Source organism: Pochonia chlamydosporia, chromosome 4 (assembly GCF_001653235.2).
Source record: "Pochonia chlamydosporia 170 chromosome 4, whole genome shotgun sequence".
In the NCBI taxonomy this organism is placed as follows: Eukaryota; Fungi; Ascomycota; class Sordariomycetes; order Hypocreales; family Clavicipitaceae; genus Pochonia; species Pochonia chlamydosporia.
Window position 1 is genome coordinate 3,282,434 of NC_035793.1, and position 11,100 is coordinate 3,293,533.

The 11,100-nt window shown below is 50.3% G+C and overlaps 3 protein-coding genes across 3 annotated transcripts; 2 read left to right on the plus strand and 1 right to left on the minus strand.

Moving 5' to 3' along the window:
• Positions 1-3,854: 3,854 nt before the first annotated feature.
• On the plus strand, positions 3,855-5,327 carry VFPPC_14399 (ring-8 protein; the record flags this gene model as incomplete). The annotated part of the gene is made up of 2 exons (XM_018292168.1): positions 3,855-4,090; positions 4,250-5,327. 2 exons carry the CDS (start codon positions 3,855-3,857, stop codon positions 5,325-5,327), a joined length of 1,314 nt encoding a protein of 437 aa, XP_018143992.1.
• Positions 5,328-6,078: 751 nt separating this feature from the next.
• Positions 6,079-6,948, minus strand: VFPPC_14400 (hypothetical protein; the record flags this gene model as incomplete). The annotated part of the gene is made up of 1 exon (XM_018292169.1): positions 6,079-6,948. One exon carries the CDS (start codon positions 6,946-6,948, stop codon positions 6,079-6,081), a length of 870 nt encoding a protein of 289 aa, XP_018143993.1.
• Positions 6,949-9,598: 2,650 nt separating this feature from the next.
• Positions 9,599-10,767, plus strand: VFPPC_08401 (hypothetical protein; the record flags this gene model as incomplete). The annotated part of the gene is made up of 3 exons (XM_018287118.1): positions 9,599-10,038; positions 10,096-10,251; positions 10,305-10,767. 3 exons carry the CDS (start codon positions 9,599-9,601, stop codon positions 10,765-10,767), a joined length of 1,059 nt encoding a protein of 352 aa, XP_018143994.1.
• Positions 10,768-11,100: the final 333 nt, after the last annotated feature.

The following is an 11,100-nucleotide window of genomic DNA, read 5'->3' on the forward strand; positions in this document are numbered from 1 at the left end:
AGGTCAAGTCAGCCACAAATAAAAAAACGGCGACGGTTCGGTCGTGGAGCAATCAATTCCACCGTTGTCGGACCAAAAATAAAAACGGCACTTTCGAAAAAGAGCATTTGGAATATTCCATCCCAATGAGGCTGTCAGTCCACGGGTCTGGGTAAATGAATGGGCCGTCGTCGTCATTGATGTCAGATTGCACAGCCGCCGAGCAGAAACACACCACGAAACCGCAATGGAGATGTGCACTCTGTTGCTCGAATGAGAATGAGAGACGGAGAAATAATTGGAGCAAAGCAGGTCGAGTTCAGTATCGGCGCTAGGGACAGTAAGTGGCTTGGCCGTGGACACTGTGTGGTGTGAATGGTGGTCGCTTCAGACTCTGGATTCGCTCTGAATTGGCTGCCAGAGCTGATAGAGTGCCAGTCGGTCGACCTTTTCTGTCGTGAGTAGTCTCTTCCAAATGCTGGCTGGCTGGGATGGGCCACAATCGTGCCAAATGCCATGCAGGTGCAGGTGCAGGTGCAGTTTGGCTTTCAAGGCCACGATGCAGCCAGCGGAGAACGTTGAAGTAGTCGAGTCCCTGCGCAAATCATCTTACTCCATCTCCCATCTGGGGCTGTCAGTCACCGCCAACACATAATCATATGCTTACGCAGCGAGCTTTAGAAGGAACTAAAATAAAATGCACTTTTTTTCTCGCCCTTTCAGTTCAGGGCGCAGAGGGAGACCCGAGCTGACGTGACACTTATGAGACTGAGACAGGTCAGAGCTCAGCGCACATCACGCGAAGAAATGGCGAATTGCCTCCGGTCTTTTCAAGTTTCATTTTGGAATCTCAATCTTAGCAAACAACGGTTCTTTTACGGAGCTTTTTTTGATAAGGTAGGCTGGCATGGTGCAGAATAATTGACATCAATGATACGCTTCGGTTGGTTTGTCTCGCTGTTGCCGACACGCTCACCGTCCGTCCGTCTGTGCTCGTTGTGTGTGGCGATTTAACTTATTTGATCGTACAAAGCAACCGTCTAGAAACATTGAACATCAGAGCACAGACTTGGGTCACACAGCTGGATAGATCGTGGTTTACCACAGTGTGCCAACTCCGTCCAGTGCAGTCAATACGTTCAATGTTGGCTCATTTCAGCCTCAAAGCCAAGGACATGGAATGCTCAGCGAACACCAGACCGTTTTGGCGCCCGTTTCGCCTATCCCGTCGCTGGTCGTGGTTCAATGTTACGTGTGTATGCTGCCGTCGCTCAAGTTTTCAAGCCAGCCAGGCGCCTCGTTCGAATAAGGCTGGAGGCCAGCAAAAATAGCTCACTGCAAACCTACACAACTTCACCGTTTCGACGCCGGCCCGTCAGAGTTTTATCCTAAAGGCAGGGACGCCGGGAGAATCAAGGAAAATAAAAAAGCCCTCAACTATTGTGTTGCTGGTAAGCTAGTGAAGGAATGCATGTTAAGCCGTGCGCCTGGTGCGCTTCAGCCACCATTTTACCCGCCCGGACTGTCCGTGTGAGGTGTTCTGTCAATCAGTTGATGTGGGATGGTTCGAGCGGGAGGATTTGGGTTGGAAGTCATTTGATATGAGAATGATTATAATGCACATGAGATGGAGATTCGAAACAAAGAATGGAAAAAGAAATACAGTACTGTATCATAATATTGAATAATTGATGAATGTGCACCAGACGTCTTGAGTCCATGACGAGGAAGGTGCAGACGGCTTTCTCGGAAGGCGGATGTCCCGGCTAAGCCCCATTGTTCATGGTACGATCGTCGGAGGACGGCGGGCATCGCGTTTGATCGTTGGAAATGGACGGGGTACGGAGGGAGCATTGTGTTGGCAGGTCTGCTTGTTTGGGAAAGTGCACAAAGCTGATGCACAGTCATTGTATGAGTAAACCCAAACGTGTGCCAAATGCTCTTAAAGTTGGCTTGAAGTCTTGACAATTCAAGATGGGGACAACTGTTGCTGTTTTTTGAACAACTGCAACGGCCATAAGTTGGATACCCACGTGTGAAGTTGTCAGTTTCATCAGCAAACAGATTAATTAACATGCCTCACATCTGTTTCCATATGCAAGCGGAATCTGGGGAAACCGCATAGACACAAGACTTGGGCCATGCGGCATAGCATCCTGATACTACAGCCAAGTCGTCTCAGTACTAACCATCAGGCACTGCGCATGAATCTCCCCGTTTCCGTACGGTGATTCCCATCAACATATTGTATTCCCGCCTCAGCGATACGCTCGGCCGGTCTGCTTACTGAATACGCACGATGGCAGGAGTCGGACATTTATCACAAACACCTTATACGCCATCCACACATTGCAAGTGTTTGCGCTGCATTTTAATCTCCATTTCTGCTCCAACTTGCAGCTAGCTCGGCCTGCTTTATCCCACTCCAGGAACAGCGCCAGACAAACGTGACAGGGGGACAGAGCAGGTCGTGAGTCGCAGCGGCCAATCAAGACAAGCGGCCCGGCTGTACCCCAGGCAAGAGGGAGCGCTGGAACCGGGTCCGGGCAGAACAGATTCAAGACCCATGACGGAGACGATACATGCATCTCGGATAGGAAGTACTTTTGTATTTGGCCGATAGGCGTGCACTCAGGTGGTGTTTTAGGCGTGGTAAGCTGTCTTACTAATGTACCTGGACCAACATGCGAATGTACACGTCCCCACCGCCCACGACTGGAACCAGAACACCATAGACGCATCAGCACGGGTGCCACAGTGCCGTCACAGTGCCTCCGTGGCCAGGCAGTTCAATTGCTGTATGGTGTCTAGTGGCCCCAGTCAAAGTCGTAGTCGTAGTCCCCGGCTGGGCAGCGGGCTCAAGTCAATGAACTGACACCAGACTGGCTGAACCCCCCTGCCCTTCACCAGCCATTCCGCTCAACTGGCTGGTCGGATTGACCCCCATGTTCTGCCATGTCTCGTCCACAACCAGATGATCGCCTCTCAGGTTTTAGTTACGCTGCGTATTGCCTGCGGGCATGAACTGAGCTACCCGCCTGAGACTGACATGGACGGACTAGCCGTTGTTGGTGGTTGGAGTGCAATGCCATGCCATGTCCAAGTGGCTCGAGTTCCCACGTTTGACTGCTCCAGTCCCTCCCCCCCAGTGCCCATCCTCGTACTTTCTTCCAGGCTAGTCTGGTCTGGCTGGTACGACATGGCCGCACCGCTCTCAATCTCACTCTCAATCCCACTCACCCGCACCCGCACCCGCACCCGCACTGCACCGCAACCGCACCACACCAGTCGAGCCCAGACAGTCCGTCACCCAGTCCATGTTCGTGGCATGGTATGGCTATGACTATGGCTTGGCTTGGCTGCGCTTTTCCTCTCCTCTTTATTATACCCACATCCTTCCTGCACTCCGCAATTGTCGCCTTCCTCCCAGTCCAAGACCCAGACTCAAGCCTCTCTTTTCATTCTCTTGTCATCCTCCCCCATCGACCTCTCGCCTGCGCGCCTGCATCCCATCATCGCGGCGTCTGTTCTTAAATACTCACCGTCCCATCTCCCCTCTGCTGCCGGTCTGGTCTGCCGTGCGATTGATTGTCGACTGTATTTCTCTCGGCTGAATTCACTCGCCCGTCGCCGTTTGTCGGTCCGTTCCTCCGCCCGACTGGGTCTTCACTCCAGAGAGAACGAGCCCTTCATATTCGCCCATTTGCGGCGGCTTCCAGCTTCCAGAATTAGAATCCGGGTTTGCTTAAAGGAAACCCTGGGTTCTTTTTTTCTTTTCTTTCTGGCAGGCCCTCATGCCATTCTAGAATTCGAAACGACCTTCACGTAAACGTGCGGTTTCAATCGCCGCCAAGGCTCGTCCAACTGTCATCACCATGACCGTTCTCAACCAAATACTGGGCGAGGCCGCCCTTCTTGTTGCGAGACAAGCGGCATCGACAGCGCCGTCGTCAACGCCAACACCGACCCCGTCAACAACAACAAGCGCCACTCCTGGTCCCACGACCTCAAATTCTAGCAAAGGTAACGATAATTCGAACAATGGGGGATCCAGCTCGCCCTTGTTGTTTTTCGTTGCTCTCGGTTTTGGCGTCGTCTTCACAAATCTCTGGTAAGAAACCTTCGGTTCCGCGGGCCGAATGACCCGTTTGGCCAACTGTTTCCCATCGCATTGTTTGCTCCCTCACTTCCCGCTGCTTCGTCAGCATGCTGCGATACGAAGGAAATTCAAGCAGCAGAATCGAAGCAACGAGTGCTGACACTCTCTCAGGATTATCGTAGGTGTCAAATACTGCTTCCGATACAACGCCCGCAACAGAGCAAGAATGACAAATGAAGATGGCGAACCCATCACTCTCGAGACCGTCCATCGACCACGCAGGCGTCGCGAGAAGAAGTTGATGACCATGGATGAGGTGAATGAGAAGTTCCCGATGATGAAATACAAAACGTGGGTGTCGGAGCGAGCCAGAGAGGGTTTGCCGACCGCTGGAGGCGTTTCTGTCCCCCCAAGTCGAGCGAACAGTATCCGTGATGCTGATGGAATTCTGCCCGAAATTGCCATCGTCAAGAGCCGCATCTCAACTGAAGCCCATCCTGTGGATGATACCAAGACTGCCACCGCTGCCGACTCTGCAAACGACGAGAAGACCGTTAAGCCTGCTTCAGAACAAACCGGTGAAACCGGACAAACGTCAAACTCACAAGAGGATCGACCTGTGCCACTCCGCAGAATGTCAACTGAAGATGAAGACGATGATGAGCATATCGACGCCGCCTTGCCTCCTGAGTGCCTGGCCGCGCCTGGGGATTCATGCGCTATTTGTATCGATACCCTTGAAGACGACGACGATGTTCGCGGGTTGACATGTGGCCACGCTTTCCACGCTGTTTGTGTCGATCCCTGGCTGACAAGCAGGCGGGCTTGCTGCCCTCTCTGCAAAGCCGACTACTACACGCCTAAGCCGCGGCCGAATCAGGATGGCGATGCCAATGGCAACAATGGTACCAGCCTGGACCCTCGCAACAACAGTCGTCTGAACCTTCCTGGCGGTCTTCGATCTGCTTGGTTCCGCAGCAACACTGGATCATCTCGGAACACGCCTTCATTCATGCGTGGAGGTCGGGATGGCAGATCACAAGGTCGATCTCGAACACAAACAAACCCACAAGAGACTGGCACGACGACAACTTCAACGCCAGCCCAGTCTAACAATGGTGGCATGTTGTCGTCGATTCGTTCTGCCTTGCCATTCGGTCGTCGACGGAATGAGCAACGGACAACGGCAACGGAAACCGTTACACCTGCGCAGCTAGAGTCCGGCACTCGCACGGCAGGCACTCAATGATGCAGGCAATAATGCAACCTGGCTGTTTGGCCAATTATCCTCAATGGAGCGTTTCAGTGGACAAAGCTGGGGCCCAACAATACTCTACTACATATTTGTAACCTTTCAGACTCTTAAATTGAGTTGGTGGCTGTGGCTTGAGAACCTTGTACTCTTGCCGCGTTTTGTGTGGCTTGCATAATACGACCATACTTTTAGGGGCCGCTAGAAATCGTTTTGAACTGTATATGGATCCCTTTTGTTGGCCGAGGTGGTGGAATTGGCTTCCAGTTTTATAACACAGACGAGGGAGTTTTTTGGGAAGCCTATTTATGGAGAGCTTCCAAAGATATGACACTGCATTGCTTGTTTGACTTGCTTGACAGATGGAAGCCTTGTACGATGGGAGATAGGATCCATCGGTAGAGCGAGGTTTTGCATCTTATTTCACGACGGCTGGGATGACCTGAAAATGGATTTTGTTTGTTGGCAGCCTTGTTATTAAATGTTATTGGAGCGGCGGAGTTGGTGGGTTATATATATGGCATATTTTTGGTGGCTGTACTCGGTCATGATGGCAATGAATGTTGTTAGATTACGGACTTGTCTATACATATGTTGGCGTGATTGCTCAATGTGCACATTCTCAATTGTCGCTGAAGGTTGTGACAAGTTTTAGAATCTCTAAACTATCGTACCTGTTGTCCAATCCATTTCGAATAAAAGATTGATCACTCTTCCATCTATCCAACTCTAGGTAGTAAAATATATATCACAAAAACGAACCCTTTTGAAACCTCCCCCCAAATCCAGCAGACTTGCTAATCAACTCCCTCCTCTGCTTCTCGCCAATCTTCCCCCCCAAAGCCATATCCTTCTCCCTATCAAACGCCCTCTTGCTAGGATCGTCGTCCTCCTCTGCCGCCCTCCCCTCCCCTTTCCTCTTGGTGGCGTGTTCGTCGTACAGACTCTTCCCTCTGTGGGCTTCTATGTTTTCGGCGATTTTGCGATCCCGCTCATCTTGTTCGGTTTTGCGGCGTGGTGTTGTTTCGGTGGTGCGGCCGAGGAGCGCGTCCTTTTGGCGCTTGAGCTTTTCTTCCGGCGTTTCGGTCCATATTGTGGGTGTGGAGGATGTAGGTGTCGGTTTGGATGCGAATTTGCGGTTGCGCATGCGTGTTGGGTCACGTTCGGTGTAGGATGTTGATGTGGGGGGTGCGAGCATCCATGTGTCTCGTTGGGGGGCTTGGGATGAGGGCAGCGAAGGGCCTTGGGTTGGACGCTTGGATGTTGATGTTGGGAGGGACGGGCCGTAGTCTGAGTCTGATGAGGAGTCTTCGTTTGGATGTGGTTGCGACGAGGGCTGTGGTTGCGGTTGTGGTTTGGGACCGGTGTCTGAGTCGGAAGAGAGGTCTATTTCTTGGTCGTTTTGTTTTGTAGACGGGAGGGATGGTCCGATTGTGGCTTTGGCTTTTGCGGGAGCGGATGGACCATAGTCGGAGTCTGAGTCGGAGAGGTAGATTTCGTTGGTGTTGAGGGGGGAGTGGCGGGCTTGTTTTGCGGATGGTGATGATGGATTGGGGGAGGTGGAGGTGCGTTTGCGTTTTGTGAGGTCCGGGGGTAGTTGGGGGCCTATTGATGCCATTTTGGGGTTGTGGGAGGGAGGGGTTTGATTGAGGAGGATGTGGTGATGGTTTGAGGGATGAAGTCGGTGTTGAAGAGTCAATGAATGAAGTGAGGACTGGCGTCATTGTGCGGCGGAATGTGGGTCTTGTCGCTCAACTTGGCAGCGTAAATGAGTTGCATTGTGGCCTGATTTGCTTTGAAGAAGATTTTGTTTCAAAAAAAAAAAAAAAAAGGAGCCGGAGGAGTAAAAGTAGAACAAGTTTCTTTAATATCTGATGTATTTGCAAATGGTTCAGTTTATAATTCGCTGACCTGCGAAGTCTGACAGAGTTGTGGAAGCCCGTGTAAGTGACAAACACCAACAGCGACACCAAAATTATCATTTGAGATGGACAAATCAGTAAGAAGCTCTGTACAAGTAAACTGTGCTTCCGGATTGCCGTCATCGTTTCGATTATATCACTCTCTATAACAGGCGTAGTTTTCGTTTCCCTTGCTCACGCTGTGGATTCATAAACTCTGGCTTCTCGAACCCAGTTGGCTTCGCATCTTGTACCACTCTTGTAATTTGTGCAGCTCTGAGGGAAGAGACTCTCGCCTGCAAATTTTAGTTGTCAGTCGCCAAGGTCTACAAGTCATATTGAACCATGGCGGAACAACCAGTAGAGTCTGCACTATCAATACCTGGCGGGAACCCGAAATATCAGGGTTGGGGATGACGCATGGCTTTATCCGTGCCGGAGAAATCTCCGCTCTGACTATAGTCGACAAGTGTGAGGAAGAGGTTCGTCCCATTGAAAACGATGGCGTTTTCTGCCCCTGTGACTTTGCGGGCGGAGACTGGGTTGAATTGGCATGGGATTTGGGTATGCATAACAGTGGCTTTGGGCTGATCTTCGCAAATCATGTACCCTTATTTGACAGTTAAGACCCAGGGGCATTCTTATGCAGAGTAGGATCATGGAGACGCACGTTAAGTGTAGGGCCGAAATTGACTCTGCCGCTACGTTGTGTTGTTACTCGATGTAGCATGCACGGCTCCAACTTGGCCAATGGCCATAATCACGCTGGTCCGTAGACAACTGCCAAAGGAAGCTATTTAAACTTTTGGTTAGACGTATTAGTCAATAGTGGTTCGTGCTTTCGCATGGGTTGCAATTGATAGACGCGCGTTGTGGCTTGACAGGCCATGGAATCCGTGCAGTTTCAGAGTTGATCTCGTCTGACAGATCTGCAGTCTGTGGACTGATGTATGCGGGGCGAATCTGGAAGGTGCCGAATTGATGGCATTGATGGAATTGATGATAAGGTGGATTTGCAAGATACGAACTCATATTAAAACGAGAATGTAAAGGCATGTCCTGTGATTATAGTGACCTGCCAAATGTAAATGGGATATGCCTCGGACAATCAGAGCGAATTCTTTGCAAGACAGGAAACTTGTGAGCTTCTACAATGAGCTGTTGAGTTTCCATAATCCTTCGAATTCCTGTAACAGAACTGCAGATCGTCATTTCCCAGATTGAACTCACTCCTCATCGACGAAGACGTTGGCTGCAGTATACTGGACATGGTTAACTCCCTTTGTGCATCTCTAGTTCCCTAATCAGCAGTTTTCTAGAATATTGGTTCTCATTGGGACCTTGCATCAAGCATAATGGCCAAGGTGTTACCATGTCCACCGAATATCCCTGACAGCTGCTTCGTGCCTAGGACCTGGAACCTTGTCATAGGAATGGCATCCCGCAAACCTAATTACGGCCTGATATCTTTCACTGCCGGATAAATATGAGATCTACATTGTTGGAGTGAACCTTTCTTTGACATGATATCTTTACTGGGTACCTGAGTCGTGACCATGGAGGCGTAGATGCAGGTGACTGGCGATCCAGGGAAGTTAACTCTCTGGGGAGTAACGGGTTCGGCTGTCATCCGATGCCGAGACTAGCACTATGCTGAAGCCTAGGAGGATTGGAGCTAGCTGTCGGAGGTCCCGAAGACAGGAACAATGATCATGTTGAAGTTTGATGAATGCGGCGACGATTCATTGTGTTTTGGATGTTCAGATCGTTGGAACAACTCGTAAACTCGTCTGTAAAATATTTGAGCTATTCCAATCATAACAGAGCACATCTCTAAAGTCTTAGGAGCCCATGTCATAGACAAATTGAGCCGACTTTGCATCCCAGAGTTATCTGTATTGGCATCTGCTCTGACAGGGTTGTGAATGGTGTGGACCACTCACTGCCGGATTCGACAAACCCTCACGCAATATTCCGCAATACTGCACGCGATGGATGGCTCTACCGACATGACGTGCATTAGTTTTATTAACGGAACATCTTTGACCAAAGCGGTGATGCGGTGCGCCTTCTTCGCGGCATCTCAGTTCGACTATTGCATCTCGCCTATCAAGGTACTCTCCAGCTCCTGGACTACATACAACAAGGATGAGGGATAGGACTGTGGATGATCATTACAGCTTCTCGATGTAGTTTGACTGGAATATAAATACTCTGCCAATGCCCTTTGCCAATCTAGACTGAGGAGCAAGACAGTCCGATCCGTTCGCTCTTCCTATCCGCTTCAAGGCTCCTTGCGCCAAACTTGTCCCTCGTTTATTTCAACACGCCTTAACTCATAATACTTATACAAAGACTGTCTTGAAAATGGCCACCGGCCCCGGAACAGTCCTCATCAACACCCTCGGCGTCATCGCCGGCGCCCTAGGCATCTTTGGTTTCATGCAGAACCAGGTCGACAGAGCCGGTAAAGACGATCTAGTATTCAGCTTCAAGATTGGCCTTGACGGCGCTCACGGGCCCGGCACACCTCCTCTTACCGAAGCAGGGGGAAATTTACCTGATATACGTGTCTTTGACAACCAAGGCAACTTCCTGGGCATGGCGACCAACGACCGCAATAAGTGTGAGTCAGGCGAAGACAATTGTTTAGCAAAAGTCCCGGGGCCGATAAAACAGCAACCGTCGTATGCGTTGTTTACTGCAAATGACGATGCGTTGTGTGTTGCGTGGGCGAGCGTAACTTATCCTGGTGGTGATAAGTACGGATGGGTTGGGAACTGGGCCAAGGAGTGCAATGCGCCATGGTGAGTGGAGCGCGATTCCATCCATTGCAGTAAGAGTACTAATTGGTGTTTTGGTAGGTACTATTCGGACATTGATGTTCAGACTAGCAATGGCTCGGATAAGTTGTTTTGCGCCTGGATGGACTCAAATGGCGATCAGCCTACAACCGGTATTCAGATTCACTGGCCAGAGTTCCACGAGGGCTTCAAGGGTAACGGAAATGATCCCAATTTGTAAGTTTATCGGCTTCTTTGCTTATTGTGTCGGCACAACTGACCTTCCCCAGCTACTGCCAGGACAACCCTGCCCTCCGATTCATCAAGGATAAAGACCCTCATGGCATCACATTCTGGACCAAGAAGCGCGACCTCTTTGCTATCAACCCTTCCACGGCTATTAGCGAACTTGCCCCTCCAGTGAATCGTGAACGAGACGTAGAGCGCATCAAGAGAACTCTCGCCAATGACAACCGTCTCATTCGATCTGGACATGCCGGCCATTCTGCCAAGGAATTGTGTGAGAGTAAGAATTCTGTCGGACCGAGCTTTGTTTCTCAGAGTGAGCGGGCTTTCTGTCATATGCCTGATAAGAAGCTTTATCAGTTTTGTGATGATGTTCAGTCGGGTGCGTGCTGGGATGACAAGGAGCAGAAGTTGTCGTCTAAGGCGGCGAAGGGTCAGGCTGCGGGTTTGGCTTCTGTGCCTGAGGTCAAGTTCGATAAGGCTATTGCTTGGGGTGTGAGCAAGTAAAAAGGGATAAAGGGGTTGTAATTTACTAAATTTAATTCTATAAACATCCTGTATAGATTTCCAGCTTAGAGGGTGCAAAGGATCCGGGATAGAGTTTGTCCATATTCTCTAGTGTGCGACATCAGGCACGTTCCGATAACATATTTGGCTACCGTTTTGTGACCATCCTACATAGCTTTCTGTGACTTTATGTTCTCTTATGAGGATGTTTGCGTTGCCCGTTGACGTTATGTGACCACTAGCTCTAGAGATGTTCAGAACATGGGGAAAGTTGAGCATACATCACCAGGTGCTCCAGAAAATGATAGTGCGCAGTTTACATTCTTCCACTGA